At 38.3% G+C, this 20,340-nt stretch overlaps 1 protein-coding gene across 6 annotated transcripts in view; it reads right to left on the bottom strand.

Annotated features, from left to right (window-relative positions):
* Dab2 (DAB adaptor protein 2) overlaps nucleotides 1-20,340 on the bottom strand; it is a 171,677-nt gene that overhangs the window by 8,708 nt on the left and 142,629 nt on the right. For 3 of the 6 annotated variants that reach the window (XM_074077557.1, XM_074077556.1, XM_020166639.2), the window contains 10 exons: nucleotides 16,512-16,691; nucleotides 15,433-15,572; nucleotides 14,449-14,547; nucleotides 12,440-12,571; nucleotides 11,814-11,894; nucleotides 11,385-11,411; nucleotides 11,089-11,142; nucleotides 10,642-10,704; nucleotides 4,929-5,582; nucleotides 3,745-3,907 (listed from right to left, as the gene is read on the bottom strand). In XM_074077557.1, the coding sequence (XP_073933658.1) occupies nucleotides 3,745-3,907; nucleotides 4,929-5,582; nucleotides 10,642-10,704; nucleotides 11,089-11,142; nucleotides 11,385-11,411; nucleotides 11,814-11,894; nucleotides 12,440-12,571; nucleotides 14,449-14,547; nucleotides 15,433-15,572; nucleotides 16,512-16,602 (1,504 nt within the window). In that variant the 5' untranslated portion in view covers nucleotides 16,603-16,691. The remainder of the gene's footprint in view (nucleotides 1-3,744; nucleotides 3,908-4,928; nucleotides 5,583-10,641; nucleotides 10,705-11,088; nucleotides 11,143-11,384; nucleotides 11,412-11,813; nucleotides 11,895-12,439; nucleotides 12,572-14,448; nucleotides 14,548-15,432; nucleotides 15,573-16,511; nucleotides 16,692-20,340) is intronic. The other 3 variants (XM_074077558.1, XM_074077559.1, XM_074077560.1) reach the window with 3 other exon arrangements.

The following is a 20,340-nucleotide window of genomic DNA, read 5'->3' as shown; positions in this document are numbered from 1 at the left end:
AGGATTCTCTATTTTAAGTTAGCATATACCAACTGTATAAAATAATGAATTTCATTGTGACATTTTTACATATGCATATTACATGCTTTAATCATATAGGTTAACTAGTTAACACAGACAGGGTAGTTAGCATTCAGAAGTCCATGTTCTTTCTACCACATCTTTTTCACTTTCTCATTAGAAGGGAAATACAATCCATAAATATGTAGTCATGAAAAAATGAGCTCCTATATGTACTGATATCTCAAAAAATTACAGTAGAGCCTTTCCATAGCAGGCTTGTATATATAAACGTGTTGAGTGAACACATTTTTATATACAAACCACACTGACTATGAAGTAGTTAGTTAAGATAATCCATTGGACTCTTTGAGTTATTTATTCAATCCTTTTATTTAACAGATGGTTTGTGTCTGGAGACTGATGGAAGCCAAGCTATTACGCATAAGGCCTCAGCATGCCTCCATCCCAAAGAAACTATTTCTAAGTTTCCTTGCTTTTCAACGCTGCCAAAGTTGACACAGCTATATAAAGAGAAGATAAAATTTAGCCAATGCCAAGATAGCTTTAGACTTTTACATATTAAAATGGAAGAAAGGCTGTTATCCTAGGGAGGCTGTTTCAAATAAATGTGCTTCCTGCCATGTGTCATTCACTAACCCTTGCCAGAAGTTACAGCAGAGTATTTAAATGAGAAAGGGAGGAGAAAAGACAAGAAGAAACAAAAACACTTCTGAGGTAACATGGCCGTGTCAGGGCTTGGTCCTCTCTGTGGGTGAATGGCAGCACTGTCTACATCCTTGCCATTTGGTTAGGAATTAGAAACTGCTGGCTTCTCTCAAGAGGCTCAGCCCTCACATCTTTTTCTAATATGTAGGACATTTTCTTCCGGTGTGTTCCCAAGTATATTAGTGAATCAGTCAAACTGTCACCACTAACAAAACCCTAAATTCAGCCTCATTCTTATTAATGGATGATGCTGATGTTATGCTCTTGAAATCTACTTGCTTTGAGGTTTGGAGCACAGCAGTCTTTCATTAGGAGTTTTCTAATTCAATCAAGAACAGGTCTTCAAGCTTGGGTTAGGTAGTTAGGGGCTGATGTAGGCAGATATTCTGTCTTGGATCGTCTTAGTACTTGACTCTATTATCATAAATGCTGATCACCTGGCCAGGAATATATTCATTGCACTCACAGAGAGAGGTGGGTCTCAGAAAAGGCCACCTTCCTTAAGCAACATGCTTATTTTCATGGTGAGAGAATCAGGTAACGAACACAATTAAACTTGGAAATGTTGTAGTCAGTGACCACAGATGCTCCAAACACAGCACTCTAACCGCCCCATTCTGCCCCCTTGACAGCAAGGCATAGGACTATTAATGACATGCTAATTCAAATACTAATTTCATGGACAAATTAGGCTTCATTTACATGAAAGAATATATTCCCTTCATAACAAATCAGAGGACAAAGTCTCTTAGGTTCTACACACACAGGCACTAAGAGATTTAGTTTGAACAAAGTTAATGCTAGTGCTTCAAAACAAATTTATTTAAATTTTTCTAACTGAATTGAGAGTCACTCACCAAAAATTTCCATCAATTAGATGTGCAAAAAAAGAAAGTAGATTTTTTTTTTAATCTTTCACATTGGACTACTTGCCTTTCCTTAGGAAAATGCATGGCTTTAGTTATAGGTTATATCTGAAGGAGTGGTGTTTGAAAATGTATTTAAAAAATACATTTGCCAGGAATTAAAGGCTTTCCCAGTATATACTTCATTTCCATCCACCAGATTCTATCCATTGTGCTTTTACGACATTTATGGCCCAGCTGGAGAAAGTGGGACAAGGACTAAGGGAAAAGGGAGTGTGGTATAAAGCATTAATTTTATTACTTTCTGAAGCTAGATCAAAACGCAGAGTAGCAAGTCAAAGCCGAGGGCTCAGCTTTCTGTAATACCCTCTCCCCACCCCCCAAGATTTCCAGAGGAGACAGTCTCCCAGCTGGGTCTAGCGGAAGCCAGACCTACAACCTTCCATGGTTTGGCTGAGGATCCCTGCTAGTGGACAGGGGCTATACTGTGGGGCTCAGTTTGAGTTCCATGTCCAAACTTGGAAGAATCATCAGTATTCTGTAGTTGTATACCCCAAGGCCTCAACAGGGGCACTTAGCCAAAAAGCTTCACTTCGTCTGAATAAATTAACAATTATAGGGTCCAGCTGTATTTTCAGGCTGACTTGTTAAATATTGGCTGTAAAAATTCTTCAGGGCATTGATATTAGACTACAAAGATCTGTGATGTGATCTACTCACAGGCACTGTGAGCAAGTTCTCTGCTTTTCTGTGAAGGAACCAACCTGTTCCACATGGGGATGCAAGAAAAAGCAACGAAGAAGCAGAAGCCCCCAAGAGACACAAAGTAATTAGGAGAGTATCTCAATGGCGTAAATGTCCAGCAGAGACCTGGGACACATTGGCATCTCACAGTCACATGAATTTTAGCCACTTAGTGGTAAGGTAACACCTCCTTTATTGCCCCTCTACTTACTGCAGATATGATTAAACAGATTCATTGTAAAGAACTAAAATAGTTTCCTTTGCATGAAAAATAGGAAAGAGAGAGAGAGAAAGAGAGGGAGAGAGAGAGAGAGAAAAAGAGACAGAGAGAGAAAGACAGAGAATGCAACAGAGAGGTGACTCACTCTGTAAGAAGCAGAGAAAACCAAACCAAGATCCCTGGTCAAATTTTTCCAAAAGGGGAGGTAAGTCTTTCTTCATCAATGGTCCCTCACCTCCCAAGCTAGATTCCATTTGGAGTTTGTAGAGGTGCCAAGAAGAAACAAAGATAGTCCCCTGCAGGACAGCAAAGATTATTGTTGGGGCTTCTGGAAACTGTACTAACTGTATTATGGAATCTGAAAAGAACGGGAGGCTGTGATGGAGAGTAGTGGGCCAGCCCTCAGACAAGGTTCCATCACCATTATCCTTAAGCAGAATGGCTCAGTGGCTCTCATGAACTAGGGACACATTTACCAATGAGAACACCAACCTATCCTAGGTATCTGATAAAATTCCATCTCTTCCCAGTCTGTGCTCTTTCCAACTTCAGCTTTCTAGTACTTATGTTCTAACTCTATTAAAACACTCTGCCAGCAATGTATTGGCAAGGAGCTGCTAAGGGGGATGTTTTCAGAAACTGCTCAGGATGTGAGACTGTCCCACAGCCCCATATGCCTATGGACAGAGCTGGGCCCACATCCTAGTCTTTCTTTCTAGGACTTAGCATTGCTGCAGCCTTAACCTATACCCTTCTTGGGCACATAATGCGTGAAAAGTGGATATAGAGAGTTTATTATGGCAAACACATGGTAGGCATAAATGTTGTTACTTTTCCAACATAGATGACACATTAGACTCTCTCCTGTCATCTCCTTTTCACTGTTGAAGCTGGTCTGACTTCAGAATCCCTTACAACTCCCACAAAGCTATTGCCAGTTTTTTCAGGTACATGCAATACCAAAAATGGATTTCTTGTCACATAGTAACTCAAACAGCTGAATTTCAGTTACAAGACAGGAGTACCAAACGAGAGAGGGTTGAGAAGTGGGAAGAAAGGCTGCTTGGGATTTCTAGTCTTATGTCCATGGAACCCTTTACTGATAGGAAGTGCCTTCCTCCTACATATCATTGTTCTATGGTGAAACTAGCAGAACCACAACTAATTCTCCCTCTAGGCACCTACCTAGACCTGCAAGGGGTCCCACTGGGGCAGGAGCACTTGTTTTGAAGAGATCCAGAGGGTTGGTCTGTGGGGCTGCAGACTGTCCTGTGGGCGATGTCTGGCCTGCAGGTTCTGAGACGGGAGGAGTAAAGATGTCTGATGCAAGCAAGTCATTTGCTGAAGACTGACAGAACAGGGGAGGGAGGGAGAAGAGTTATTTAGCAACAGTGATATACAGCTTTGATTTTTCTCCTACTCTCTAGCCCCAAACCTGAGAGCTACAAAAATGAAAACTTTTTTTTTCTTAATACTGATAAATGACAACAACGACTACAAAAACAAAACAAAACAAAAACAAAAACAAGATTGATGAGAGAAATAAAAAATACAAATCACTTCGATGGGTGGACTATTGGGTTTGAGTGACTGATACAAGCTTGGACTTGCATTGCAAAGTGAAAACTGCTTTGATCTTTATACATTTGTATGGGTCTAGTCTCCTTATTGGCGAAAAGCATGAAGCTGGTAAGGACAGCCATAAATAAGCATCTTAAGTAATTTTGATCATTCCATTTGATTTAAACCAGTCTATATAGAGATGGTAGAGTTTAAACTGTTAGGCAAACTTGCTTAGTCCTTGTGAGTTTTTAAAGCTACCTATAGAAAGTGCAGTTTGAATTGCTTTTGAATGAAGCTGGTAATAGTAGAGGTACAAGTAAATTAGTAAGTTTTTTCTAAGATGGATTATTAAGTGAATATTTGAATGAGGAAATAGGCTTGAGAATTCTATACCACCACCATAGACATTAATAGGATACACTGGGCCTGTAGGGCATGTGTTAGTGTGGGTCCACAACAAAGGGAATCACGAGAACTCTTGCCCCCCATCCCAGAACATAACGATCAAACTTACCAGTACTACAGAAGCATTAGCAGCGTTAAAAACGGAAAAACTTGTGTTTAGTTCAGTATTAAGTGACAAGACATGCAAACGGAAAGCAGGGTGTGACAAACACTGGTGCAAAGCTTAGAAAGAATGGCGATTAGAGGGAAGTCATCCTGGAGGACCGAAGTGCCTTCTCCCACCTTCTATTTCACAGCCACACGGGAAACTACAAGAGCAGCAGGGAAGAGAGCTTGCGTCACACCACCCTCTGGTACCGAGCATGCACTCTGCTAATGGAGATGTGGAAAAGACAATTCACCTTAGCAGTCCTTCTGCCTCTTCCTGGTTTGGTACTTTGTGGAGGTGGGATAATGGCTATGGAGTCAGGTGGTGAGGACTGGACAGAGCTTTCCATGTCCTGCTTTACGCCATTCAGTACAGACAGTCCTTTGGGAGGGCTTCCCACAAAAGGGTTCGGGGAAGATTTGGTATGGAAGCCGTTCTGTTCTCTTTCAGATACCCCATTTTGAGTTCTCACTGCTGGCTGGGTTTGCGTACTTGGAAAGGGCCAGAGGTCTGCCTGAGCTTCCTGTTTGCCAGTCCGGTTAGAGATTTGGTCAAATTGCTGATCAAAGTAATCAACATCACCATTCAGGGGCCCACTACTCAGTGGAGTAGACAAGCTACTCGAATTCTCTTTCTTCTGATCTGGAGGTTTGAGAGAATCAAACGAAGAGGGTGCCGATTGGTCTGGCCGTGCAAAAGGATCATCACGGAAAGGATCAGGATTAGGGGTGGGAAAGAAGTGGAGATTGGCAGAGAAGGCAGGTTCAGGCAAGAAGGATGCCTGAGGCTTTGGTCTAGGAAGAGAGCAGGAGGTGACGCCGTTTGTTAAGAATGGATTTTCTTTTAAAGAATTCTGATTGGTGTCGATTTCAGAGTTTAGATCCACTAACAGGATATCTTTGCTTTCCTAGCACATTTGGGAAGAAAAAAAAAAGAAAGAAAGTGTTAGTTCATGTTATGATTTCAAATGAGAAAACTACATAAAAATGACCAGGGTTATCAAAATTCCCATTAGTATTTGGTCTTGATAAACTGGTTGACTATTCTCACCTCTCATTATCAACTCCCTGTGAGCAATTTACTAGCTGTGTAGCAGGTCCTTCCTGCCCCTCCCTCTTAGCCTTCCTTAAGTGAAGTCATTAAGTGAAATCTTAGTGCTGTTTACTTCATGTCTCTGCTCACTTGAGTTCCTATTACAGATGAGCTGAGCTCGTTATCAGCATTATTTCAATTCAGGCCTTTGAACGTCAAAGAGAACGGATTGTGAGTCACTCTAAATGATTGTCGAAGTATTCTGAACTTTACTGTGTGAAGTGACTTCAGAAGCTTAGTCTGCTTCCTCCTTGAGTATGCATGGCTCTGTTGTACCCCAGAATCACTATACCAGTCCCATGTTTATAGTTCCGATTGTGATAAAGTCAGTAATTACTTCAATTCTTTCCTCTTGGTGGGGGGGAAGATTGTCTCTTTTTATTATAGCCTGCAGATATGCCTTCTTAATTGTTTAATGCTTTTGTTAAAGGTGCTAGCCAAGTTGGACCATTCATCCTTACCATCTTCATCTCTCCTTGGACAGCTCTCTTTTGTCTACGTCCTACTATAAAAGTGACTCAAAATACTTATCTATCAGACATTAGCATCTTGTATTTATACATTTTTTTCATAACATGGCTTATGAAAAAAGCCACTGTGTTGTGGCAGTGATCTCATTCATTTAGCATTAAAGTCAATGAGTAACTGATCTTTGATTTATGTGTAACTAAGAGGTGTGTGTTTAAGACTTAATCTTAATGACATACTAAATTCCTAGCTTTACTAATTCTATCAGACCAGAAAAAAAGATGGTATATTATTTGGTTTCTCCATTGTTATATAAAATTTTTTCTCAAAATAAAATCAGCAAACTTGACTTTTCAAACCAGGCTGCATTCTAATTCATGACATAACTATGATTTACCCTGGAATAGGGGTCTCATACTGACAGACTTTCTTTCTGACTGATTTTGATTCATTAAATATTTAACTGTGCTAGTCATAAACAATAAACACTGCACAGCTGAAGGTGAAGTTAGAGGAGACATCTAGTATTATCCTGGGCAGTGTAAGGGGATAAAAGTAACTTAAAGGAATATTAACTTCACAAACCAAAAAGTACAAAAAGATTCGAAGAGGTCCCATCATCTTTAGAGAGAATAACAACTTTTAAGTCCAGCCTAGAAGAAGCTGCAAAATCAGACCTAAGAGGTATTCTATTTTTCTGCTTTTTTTCTTCTTTCTTTTTTATGGTGGCACTGCAGTTTAAACTCAGGGCTTGAGCCATTCCCTTCAGCCCTCTTCTCACTTTCTTTACTGTGAAGTATAAAAGCAGTTTTTAAAGCTAGTTTATAATTAGAAGAATCAGTCACAAGAAAGAGCTTGTAATTAAAAAAATTTAATCAGAGAAATGGATTGGATGACCTCTTAATGAAGAGATCTTTAAACAATCAAAAAGGTAGGGAAAAGTGTTTATAAAAGCTTGTGATTTCAATTTATTTATTTTTTATGAGCCACCTCTATGTTAGAACAGATGGGTGTTCACGGCTGGCAGAGTTCTCCTTTTTCAAATACTTCAGAAGAAGTTCTTAGGACATCACACAGGAGGCACAATGTTAGACTTCTGAATAGTCACCCTATAAGTAAAATGTATAAGGCTCTCCTCAGGTTGGCGTTGCTGTTAACCAAGCTTAAGAGTCTAGTTCACAGACTACAACTGATGGATACGAAACACCTCATCAGCCCTTTGCTCAGAGCTTCACTGCTGCTTTGTTGACTGCCAACAGTCCATCCACTTGGCCACCATTCGAGCGCCTGTGACATATGCCCCAGAGACACGAAAGTGAATTACAGTCCCTGTTCTTAAGCAGCTCCAGGAAGTGGGACGTGCAGCCAATTACACAGGTGTCTGTACAAAGATAAAACTTTAAAACTTGGTTCCATATCTCTTCTCTGGATGGCTAATCTTACGTTACCATTCAGGGTTGCCAAATCAAGGACTTTCCTACTCAAAGCTTTTGGTGACTTCCTGCTATTCCTCACATGTATTAAAATAACCTCCTTGGGTCAATTTTCAAGTGATCTGTGACAGAACCCAGTTTAATTCTGGTCTAACTATTATCTACTTCCCTACATACTGCAAAGACCCAACTCAAATTCAGATTCTTTACAAAGCCTTTTCTCATTGATTTTTCTATTTGAGTTTTACCTGCATCTTCCCCATGGCCCTCTTATGAGGTATATACAAGTGTACCCATGACATTGAACTTCAATCTTGACCCCAGCCCTTGTATCAGATTTAATCTACTGGAAGGGTGGATCATGTCTTATCTTCTTCTCATAATAACAATGCTTTCAAATGATCAAGTTTTAAAAGTAAAAGAGCATGCACCTCCCCACCTCTTTCAGAAACAACGTGGAAGGATAATACACAGGTAGTTTTCCAAAAGTAAAAAATTATATTATTTGAAATGCAAAAAATGTTTATGTATTGATTTGGAGGAAAACCATAGTCATCTGGAACCACTAATAAGTCTGGGTAATTTAGATTTGTTTCTCATTTCAGAAGCATCTTCCTGAGCAACTGTTGTGTGAGTTGAACATCTTTAAACATGCTGGTTTTGCTAAGTAGAGATAAATCTATTTTGTGACCTATAAATATGAGTTGATATATGAGAACATGTTGTCAAAGTCTAACTTTCTCCTTATCAGATACCATTTACTTTGATTGTATTTATTATATTTTATTTATTTACTTATTTATTTATTTTAGTAGTGGTACTGGGCCTCACACTTGCTAGGCAGATACTCTACCACTTGAGCCCCACCCCTACCCCTTTTTTGCTGTAGTTATTTTTCAGATAGGGTCTCACATTTTTTGTTCGGGCAGTCCTATGCAGTGATCCTCCTGCTTATGCTTTCCTATAGCTGGGATTATACACATATACCACCATGCCTGGTTTATTTGTTGAGATGGGAATCTCACTAACTTTTTGCCTGGGCTAACAACAAACTGTGATCCTCCCAATGTATGCCTCCCAAGAACCAGGGATTTTAGGTATACACCCAGCCCCATTTTCATTTATTAGTTTAACTAAAACTTGTATTTCTACAAATCAAAAATTAGAATGCAAGAAGCTTTTGAGAAGTTTAAGTTAAGTTTAAGTGAGGATCTTTCATGGTGTCTTTTATTTCCATTTGCCAAATGTTCCAGAAGCTTACAAAAGCAGGTTAAATATTCAGTGCAGTGCATCCTTGCCTCTTTCTCTGGAATTCCACCTCTGTCATGAGTGCTTTGTTGTCTTTCAGTCTAACCTATTTGAATGCTATACTAGGGAAGTAGGTTGCTGAGACATCAATTTCCTTTGGGGAGGTGGTTCCTAATGGAGGAGATGACAAAATTGTTCAGGGATCAAAAGGATCTCAGAGCTACAGGGACCTGTCAGGGTCACTAATCTAGTATTTCAAAAGTTTATTCTTAGAACATTAAGAGACAGTATAAAGAATGAAAGTTTCCATAGACAAGTGAGTTGGGACTCATTGCTTAAAAGATACTAAACAGCTTTTCTGTTGCAAGCTTTATATCTGGTTCACATGGGGTAAGAGGCAGGGAGGACTGCATGCAGCTCCTGTTCCCACCTCAGCTGACCCGGGTTTACACAGTAAGGTTTCACAGGCTTGGCATTTTCTTCAGGACTCTGGAAAGTGAGAATCTTACTCCATCTCCAGCCTGCTGCTTGTTCTTGTGACCTTCTTAGTCATGTAGACTTGCTTGAAAATTTCCTGATTTAAGAGACTCTGCTAGACATTTCCCCTGTTATTCTAGACTGATTACCTGTTTTTCTAGTTATCACCTCTCATCCTGCATGTTCAAGTCTAGGAAAATGTATTCGGATTAGATTCAGGTGATCTATCAGAAAGACTATTTTGTATATTGACATAAATGTTGCACTAATGTTTAGGAAAATAGCTGTCACAGGAATCAGTACAGACTTGGTATTAGCAACATCTATAGGAAGTAGGACCATGTTGAGGTAAGTCAGAATAATTCCTCAAAAGCATTATCTGAATCTCAAAAGTAGATAAATACCCTGTAATTAACATTGATTAGTAGGCTTTGTGGCGGGTTTTAATGTTGCTCTCTGCTACACAGTAAATTCAATGAAGGCACTGATTTCAGTCATCTTGCTCAGTGCTGTACTTTGCCAATATCAGGTACTTAAGAAACTATTAAATAAATTACACAAATTGCCAGAAGTCATTCAGAATTACATGAATCTTTCATTTGAGGCCTGTTTTAGAAGGTCTGAAGGTAGGGGTTAACCCTTGAATTTGGGCCTCTTTTTTGGGTAAATGAGGGTTTTGCTGACCCAACATATTCTTATCTATAAAGGAAAGCATTGCTCCATTCTCACATGGTTGATACAGATACACCAATACTGAAAAAATGTCATACCATACTGTTCTTTTAAAAATTAGCAATTTTCTAACAAGGGCAGGCTTTTTAGTTGGACATAACTGAACCGCTTATTTAAGTCTTACTTCATGACAAGTTTATGCTGATAAATTGTAATAGAGAGGGAAAAAACTGATAAGACCAGGAAGCTTTATGATTAATCATCTAAGAATCATATTTCCTTCGAGCAGGTCTATGCCAAGGGTTATTATTCAGCTTCTCCTTCTGATCCTAAGTAATACCAAAAGGACTACATTGCCTGAGCTCTTACTCAGAATTAACTTCTAAGCAATATCTGAATTAGTGCTGTCGGTTCCTAGGGTGACTTAAGGTTCACATTTGTTCTAACAGCCATTTACACTTTATGTGAAAAAATCAGCAGTCACTTTCCAAATTTCAATGTGATTTCTGGTTAATTTCCAATTTGAATTATAGTTGTAATTTCCATTATATTGCAAATTTAAAAACAAACACTTACTGTTGGACTATTTAGGTCAGGAGGTGTAGACATGTCCCCAAACAAATCCATCTGGTCAACACCCTTAAAAAAGTATTTGGATTAGATTCAGATGTGTCTACTAAAAAAGATTACTTCGTATATTGTTGTAACTGTTTTCTAAACTAAGGAAAATAGTTGCCACATTGGATTTTCATTTAATTCATATAGATTTCACAATAAAGAATTTAGGTCAGGAAGTATAGACTTGTCCCCAAGCAAATCTATCTGGTCTGTAACCTTAAAATGTATTTGGATTAGATTCAGGTGATCTACTAGAAAGACTATTTGGTATATTGACATAAATGTTGCACTAGTGTTTAGGAAAATAACTGTCACAGGATTCAATATAGACTTGGTATTAGCAAAATCTACAGGAAGTAGAACCATGTTCAGGTGAGTAAGAATCATAAAACACCACATACATACCAATTTCAGTTTGTTGGCTTGATCATCAAGAGTCATTAGGGGCTCACTTCCATTCTGGAAAAAAAAGGCAATTATTTAAGCATTTAATTAATGAGTCTTATCCATAGAATTTACTTTCCTACCATATTGGCATGTTAAGCAGTTATGATTTTGGTGTTGATCAGTTCACTATATACTTTCCATGATTAGAGAGCTCACAGACATATAGCAAGAAGCTATGAGGAAAGAGTACTGGGCAAGTAGAAAGCAAGAGCTGTGTACATCACACACAATTCACAAGAAGATATGATTTTTACCTCTACTGCTTTGTTGGCTTCTTCAGCCTAGAAAGAAACATACAAATTCAGAGATCTTAGTAATTGTGGTTAAGGAGAATGAAGGAGCAAATGAATCTATTGTTTCATAGGCAAGAAGAGTCTTGCATAGTTTGCCTTACATTTCCCACCCTTTTTCATATAAATGCTAGATTCAAATAGAGTTTCTAGACTTAAACAAGGTTGTCCTGGGCAGTCCTACAACCCATGTGAAACTTATAGAAAGAAAAAATTAGAGCCAGGGTTCAAAAATCCAAAGTTCTTTACCACAACATCTATCCATTATCCTATTGGGAAGGAGAGAGAATTCTATAGAAGCCAACTCCAGACAAAGCATGTGAACATTAAATTTTAAACATGGTCCTGAATATAGTTTTAAATTCAACAGAACTTGTATTAAGTAGTACTTGCCTTTTTCTTTTCTTCTTCCTTTTTCTTTACATTGTAGATAACTTGGAAAAGGTCTTTAAGATCAACAACCAATGGCTCAGCCTGAAGCAAGAGAAAGCATTGTTAACAGCGTTTAATCCTCAGTATTTTCCCCCATTGTCCCCAGTCAGTTCTCATTAGGACTGGTTTCTTTTTTCTCTTAAAGCTCCTTACTATCCTCCCCTGGTTTATAGGGGATTACCCCTCCCATCACCACATAAAGAATAGTAAGGTTAATAAACGTTATACAGATGTTTAGGGAAATACTTGTTGCAATTGGGTTTTCCAAATATTTAGGCAAAACAAGAGGTACTAACTGTTGTTGAATCCCTTCAAGGTTTGTAGGCATAACTCACCATTGTTCTAAATTTAGCATTAACTTATAAATAGAAAGTCCATTCTCAAAATTCCTGTGTCACACACACAAGTGGCAGTGACATTTTTTAAAAGTTCCTTAGATCAACAGTCATTCTCTGAAATCATTGTTGGCTTAAGAAATCATTATTAGTCTAACAAATTGTTCTCAACAGGTTTTCTAGTTAAGTCACTGACATTCCTGTGCTCAAGAAAAAACACATTCCCAGGTAAACCTCAGACTTGAAGCTCACCTGTTGCCCTGTTTTTATGGCAAAAAACTGGTGCTGTCCTTCTCCTCCACACACGTAACCAAATGCCCGGTTGTCCGTCACATCACGGGCAATGAAAGAAATCTTATTTACTGGATGTTCATGCTCTATTACCTTAAAAAGGAACATAAGGAATGACTTACTGAGGAAAACAGAATCTATTTGTCAGCTAGCACAGTTAGGCATCAGACAGATATATGAAGGAGTATACAAAGAGATTAAAACATTTAAAGAAAGACTTTTTAGCCTGTGGTTGAAGGCCAGAGTTATATTTATTCTTACTAGAGATTGCTCCAAAAAGAAGTAAGATTAGAAAACAAAAGAGGGGAGAATGATCCTTTTTAAAATATTGATCCTTGACTCTCCCTACCCTGAAGTGTGATATTATGTACAAGGAAGGACTAAGAATTAGTAGTTTAAGAATTTCTAAAGTGAAGAAGAGATAACCCTTAGACCAACCCAAGTTTAGCTGGTTATTGTGATACACACTTGTAGTTAGAGTTACTTGGGAGTCTGAGGCAGGAGGACCACCTGAGCCCGTTACTGGGTTCAAGAACAATCCAGGCAACTAGCAAGATGAGGTCTCAAAATAAAATGAAAACAAAACAAAAAACAACCCAGGTAAGTCTACCTTCCCAACTCAAGAACAAATCTCAGTGAACAGCATAACTTAGAAAAGTGCTCCCAAGGATTCTTTACCAATGGCTCAGAGGAGTCAAGGAACTGTCTTATACAATATTAAAATCAGTGCATCCGGTAAATTCTAGAAGTTACCAAATGCTATCATCAAGTATTTTTCCATCTGCCTTAGAAAGTCCATGGAGTGACATTTGGCAGGAACTTTATTGGCTTAAAGTATCTTCCCCACTTTCCCCCTGCCTCTCGATCTTTTCAAGCCTGCAACAGTATTCTACTCTTTAGGGATAGTTGTATGTGACAGAGTATATCTTGGTTTTTGTTTCCAAATGTCTCAGATCACTGAAAAGATCATATTTTGAGAGGACAGAGAGAGAGAGAGAGACAGAGAGAGAGAGAGAGAGGTTGAGAATGCTTGCAAGAGAAACCTGCCACCAATAAGAATTAAGAGTTGAAGGATGATGGTGGAAACAATGACGCCTGAGGACCTAAGGACCAGCAGCTGGTGACCATGCACCAGGGTGCCCTGCCCTAAGTCTGACTGATGGATTTTGTATGTTAGATAAGTATCTCTAGGAAGTGCTGAACAGTAAAAAGAGATCTTCCCACAAGTCTTGATATGAACAGAGTATCTTTTTCTTTGTTTTTTTAGATAGAGTCTTGTAATGTAGATGTAGGCCTTTGTTGTTTTTTTTTTTTTTTTTTTTTTTGTCACTGGGGCTTGAACTCAGGGTGTTGGGCTTCCAGGCTGACCCTCTACCATCTAAGCCACTCTGCCAGTCCTCCAGGCTGGCCTTGAACTAGGGATCTAAGACTTGATGTATGATAGCTTTTGGATAGGGGTTAGAAACAAAACAAAACAAGAAAAACTGTTCATATGTGGTAGGATAATAGTAACCACAGAAAAACAAGCAAGATTGCATCTATAGGGCAAGGAAGCAGGGAAAAGAGAGTGGGGCACAAAAGCTAGATATGTCATAAGTCAGCTGTTAAGCTCACACACAATCAATATATTCAAATAAAGTGAGACCCATGCATAGACCTGTGGAAGTGCCCCAAACCAGGGATTAGGATTACCCTAGCACTGTATATCTGAAGTCCAAAACAAATACCCTTGTGATATTATAACATACCTGTAGACTTATATAGAAAGTGAATTTCAAAATGAAGTGTCATGACTCCTCAGTTCCTATTCTGTTTTCTGCCTATGACAGGTGGGGAAGTAATACATGCTATTATTTTTTTCCTATAAAACTTTGAGAAGGAAAAAAGGAAGCTGAAATTCAAGTAGCACATTGAATTTCAGGGTAGTCAGACTGCCCCGGTCAGAGGTGCCAGTAAACACGAATTCTTACCCCAGTTTTCTCGTCAATTATTTTTATCCCAGAAAGGGAAATGTTGACCCAAATTCTTTGCTTGTGTTGTCCCTGAGACCGGCCAGCCGCTGCCATTCCCTAATGAGGTTGGGTAAAAAAGAAAAATCAAATTTAAAGTACAATGCTTCTAATACCAAGATTTAAAAAGACAGTCAACTTTGGAAGGATGAAGCATTTTTCAAAGGGATAACAAGACAGAGTAGAGGACACTGACTGGGCAGGACATTCCTTAGTTAGCAAGGTGAACTTGAACAAGTCATTTGAGTTCTTGTGGCTTCAGAATATTCATTGGTAAACATGGGGGTACCGAACTAGATCTTTAAAGATGTTCCTTCTTCTTGTGTTGTTCAATGAAAATCACTTATTTAATTAGGTTCACATAGTCACATAGGATTGAAAGTTCAAAACTCAAAACCCCAAAGGGCTAACAGTAAAGGACACTATTTTCCAGGTAAAATTCTGCATTTTTCTTAAACACTTTCTATGTTAAAAATATGGTAGTCTATGACTTCTACGCAAAGTAAGACAATTGTATACAGCTTTTATAATCCCTTAATGAGGGAGACTATAAGGATAGGATTTGTCCAGGTGCTGAGTCTGCCAAAATGAAAAGACATCTAGAGTCCTGCTATTCTTGATAAAATGAGGCTTCTAAAAGTTTCCAAAATACTTTAACTAACTCATGGTTTCTCAGAGAATAAAACACCAAGGGCTGGGGATTCAGCTTAGTGGTAAAGTATTTGCCTAGCGTGTGTGAGGCCCTGGATTTGATTCCTTGCACTGTGTATACACACACACACACACACACACATATATACATAAATAGGTGCCAATATTGGAACAATTATGTGGTTTAGAGAGCTTACTGAATAACTGCAGTACAGGTAAACATGAGCTTCTAATATAATTCCTTCTCTCAGATGTTTGCTTAAGATACAAACAAAGCATTTTTTCCCCTCTTACCTTGAGTTTCATCATAGAATCTTGGCTCATCTTATCCCCTCTTGCATCTGGCACATCATCAATACCAATTAACTTGGCCTTGTATTTTACACCATCACCTTTGAACCTGGCCAACAGATACTCATCTGTCTTTTCAGACCCTGAGAAAAGAAAAAAAAAATGCAGGATAAAGTTTATATTTAAGTGCCACTCCTAGACATGACTAAATGTGCTCCAGAGTGCCTAAAATTTGAGTAGTATAAATCTTGATTATACTATAATTAATCACACAAGGAATGTTCTACTTATTTTGTTCTTCTTTGGGTGAAATCATGCTTCATGAGATTGAATTTTGGAGTTGTGATTGAGAGAAAACAAACTCTTGAAGATGTGAAATTGGTGATGGGAAATTCATGGGAATATGTGAGTAGACGTAAGCATTACTAAGGTTTTAAAAGAATGGAAAAATACTTTTCTTTTTAATGGCAGGAAAACAAGTCAATACAAAATTTACTATCATTTTGAACTATTAAGAAGCAGATGGGAATTATGAGCAAATTCCCTTGACAACAATTGAGATACATATCCCATCTTCATAACTTCTTCTGCTCCTCTAAAAGTTCCAAGTAGTCTTATTCCCAGAGCTAAAGGGTTTTAGCAAAAAGCAAGCAAGTCATGGCATATTCTCAAGTTTTGAATTATTAAAGACTCTGACACTGTCTAGTGGTACTTCAGGTCAAAAGAAGAAGGTGCAATAAAATCAAGATCTTGATTTTTAAAAAAATGATGACTTCAATAAATAAATTTTTTAAAAAGCACATAATAATTGATGATTGGTTTAGTAACTGAAAAAGACACTATGAAAATATCCCTGCAGGACCTCAGTCGGTGCAATCACCAGATGCAGAGATAAGTCTTATCTCACATGGGGCGGACCAATTTCTTCTGCCAAAGTACAATTTTCCTGCTTAGGAGAACTTGTGACTAAGCCAATGTTGTCACCAGGCAAGAGCTCGTTCTTACTTTACCCTGATTTTCACATTTTTCTAGAGATAACTCCTCTGGCTTCCTTTGCTGACTGCAAGAAGATTTTTTCATACCTTTCTTCTTTTCCTTCTTTGATGGTGCTTTTGGTGCAGCCTGTTGGTCAGGCTGACCATTGGTCGTGCTTGTTTCTACTTCGTTAGACATGGCAAGAAGGCAAACAGCAACAGATACTCAGTGACACCAGGAAATCTCCGATGAACAGGTCTCAAATGAACATAACCTATGACACACACCTATGGATAGAGTTGAGAGGAAAAATGAGATTAGAACACAGCAAACCCAAACTTTAAGTCATAGAAGCCTACATCTAGTGGCTGTCTTCCATAGTTTTGTGGACTTATGTTCCTTCTCTAGCAGAGTTGGGTAAGACAGCTTCCTTTACAGTTTTCAAAATAAGAAAAAGTGTGCTTAATAGAGTTTTCTTTAAGTACTTGATTTCTGATAGCATTTAATGATTATCTAGTTCAGCAGCTTGTATTAAAACTTTGGCATAAAAATCTAGCATTAAAGATAGGAATTGATCCAGGTGTGGTGGTACATGGCTATAATTCCAGCAATCAGGAGGTGGAAGCAAGGGGGGTTCTGAGTTTGAGGCCAGCCTGGGTTACACAATGATTTTCAGGTCAGCTTGGGCTAAACAGTGAAACCTTATCTTGAAAAAATTAAAACGGGGATCAAAAACTTGCTAGGTTTCATAGCAAAATAGAAATACATTGAGTGCTGAGCCTGATTAGATTGCAACTGGTATCTGAAAGTGAATGTTATAAATTTCATTTCTTCACAAAATCACTTAACTTTAAGGGAAGGACAAGAGTAGAGCTATGGGTTAGGGATGTAACTTAGTGGTAGAATGGTTGAGGGCCCTGTGTTAGATCCCCAGTACTGCAAAGAAAAAAAAAGGTGGGGGCAGTTATGAATTTTATCTTGCTCATACTGATAAATACTTTAACATATTAGGATACTACATATGGTCGCCAGTGCTATATAAACACTATGCTTTAGAAGACATCTGTTGTTAACATTGACACATGCACCAGGGAAAGAATTAACTTACGGGTGTTTGTTGTGCAATTCATTGACTATAAATACTTTTATGCTATTATTTAGCACTACCATCTTCAAAATATGTTCTCATTAAGCTGCCCTGTATATCACAGTAGGTAAAGGAGAGAAAGTCATTGCAAGCACACAGAGGTGAACTAATATTCAAAAGGTTCTTTCATCTTCCAGTAGACAAAGTTTAGACAAACTCTACTGAGAGCTAGAGTGAGAAGGTGAATATTCTAGGACTATAGACCAAAAGTAAAGAAGAGACATTCCTTGCTTTATGATCCTATTGTAAGACCATCTGTGGGTTAGTGGGCTAGAACACCCTCCCATAAAAGCCCTCTTCATTCTGTTATATCACCCATCTCTATATGAGCATTTAGTTGAAGGACCAAAATCCATCACAAACGTGGGAATGTATGCTGATTGTTAGAGATCTAAGATAGTGAGTCTCAAGTTTTCACTCAAACAGCTTAAATTGTATTTAGTTTGCCTCATAAATGTCAACTTATTTTCTTGAAGGTCAGCACTTCCCTCCTTTTCAAGTTTTTAACTGGCTTTTATGGTCTTAACAGCTTTAAAATATATGCATATACACACCCCATCTATACAGATTAATATTATCTGAATTGTTTCATTTGGAGATTTAGTAGTTAATTTTGCTCAAAGACCACTGAGTGGCAGGCAGCCAGTGAGATACATTATTTCAAATGGAATTCATAGTAGAAGACTCAAAGCCATATCTAATGCAAGAGTTAGCTGGGGGCTAGTCACTATTAGCTTTATACTTGTATTAAGTTTAAAAAGTCCATAGTAACCCTGTCAGTATTATTATATAGCCTATTTAATTTTCCACAGGAAAAGCCAAGACACAGAGGTTTCATTATCTGCCAGAGGCAGAACCAGGTTTCTGTCTCACACTGTCTGGTCCAAGTTCAGTTCATTAACACCCCATGGATGAATCACATTTTTGAAGCCCCATCCTAACTTCAGAGACACTCTTATTATATATACACCTACAATGGCAACCAAAAGTATGTCTGAGTCCTAATTCTCTGAACTTCTGAATGTGTCTCTATTTGGGAAAAGAGTCTTCACACCTATAATTAAGGATCTTGAGATTGTCCTGGATTTAGGAAGGGTAATGATAGATACCCTTCTTTGTAAAAGGCAGAAGGAGATTTGAGACCCAGAGACACACAGAAGAGAATGTGATATGAAGACAAAGGCAGAGCTTGGGTTGATGCATTTACAAATCAAGGAAAGGCAAGTACTCCCAACACCTACCAGAAGCTAAGAGTGAAGCATGCATTGGGTTCTCTCTCAGAGCTTCCAGAAGGAGCCAAACATATGACATCCTGATTTTGGACTGTTTGCCTTCAAGACTGTGAGAGAATAAATTTCTCTTGCTCTAAGCCACCACCCAGTTTGCAATAATTTGTTACAGCAGTCACAGGGAATGAACACACCACCTCTATTTTGTATGCTTTGATTAGCTTCAGAGGTTCTCAAATTTGTTTCTTGGCACCATGATAAATATTTCTTAGTCATCTTCATATCCTTCTAATTTCTGGCCAATAATTGCCTTTTTAATTTCAAGAATTTACTCCAGATCAAGCAGATATTTTCCCATGTTATCAATATCAAGACGTGAAGCTAAGCCCTGATCTAAGAGACATGTAGATGTTCTTTCTCCCGCATCCTCTCCTTCGGCTCAATGACTCTTCACCTTTATGAATTGCCCAGATCTCACTTAGAAATAAGGAAAACACTTCAGTGTGGCAAAATAGTCGTTGGATTATCTCATGATGCCTTCAGGGTTTAAACACCTTAAATTGATAAGTCTCCAATCCTTTGCCATTTCCTATTCCATTCCCTACAAAGATCTCAACTCTCTTCTTAACTTCAGCCACAGACTAGTCTGCTGACCAGGTAAAATTACATTGCTTTTCATTTTCTTGGGGGTATCCTACTGAATGCATCAGGCACACATATCTTTTTGTGAGCATTTCCCCCTACTTTTTACTCCTGTCACAACCTTGTTTGTTGAATTAGGATGACACAGAACTTTTTCTTTTTTCTTCTGAGACTGGGGTTTAGGCACAGATTTTTTTTTTAAGTGATCAAGTTTTTCTAAATATTAAAATGAAGTTAGAAGTTTTCCTTGCTAAATCCTCTGGTGGTTTCCTTTTAAATCTAGGTAAAAGATGTAGACCTTTTCATTTTGTACATAAGGCTCTTAAATATTTTGTTTCTCCTTGCCTTCACCCTCATTTCCTTTCATGTAGACCTACCCCAAGCTCCTCATTTACTTTAGAATGCTGTTTGGTTTTTACTCTTTACATTCTCAGATTTGCTGAGCTGGACTTGTCCCTATGTCCTGTTTTTACTTTGCTTCTGGAAACATAGATAAGTCCTCTCTTTGAAGCTTTTCCTTCTTTCCTATAAATATACATGGCCATTGTGTGGTTTCACACAAACCTATTTCACACTTGTTTGTCCACCCTCTGGACTATAAACTCCTTGAAGGGAGGAGACTCACTTTTCCATGTCTGACATATAGAAGCTGTTTATGAAGACGGTAATCTGGACTATGATAGATATGCACATTTTCTTCCTTGCTTGTTATGTTTGCAAATTTGTATGTATTACCTATTCTTATATCTCTCCTCCTTCCCTTTTACTACATGTCTTTTGGAAGTTAAATGAACAATGTTGTCTTTAGGTAGCAGACTAATCAGATGGGACCATGACTGAATTCTAAGGGTGGTAAATATAGTCCAAAGACACAAACTGTTTTCCAGAATTATAATGCCTTTTAGGACTTCGCAGCTT

The sequence above is a fragment of the Castor canadensis genome, chromosome 6 (assembly GCF_047511655.1).
Source record: "Castor canadensis chromosome 6, mCasCan1.hap1v2, whole genome shotgun sequence".
NCBI lineage: Eukaryota > Metazoa > Chordata > Mammalia > Rodentia > Castoridae > Castor > Castor canadensis.
Note: the sequence above shows the minus strand (reverse complement) of the source record. Positions and strands in the feature narration are given on the sequence as shown.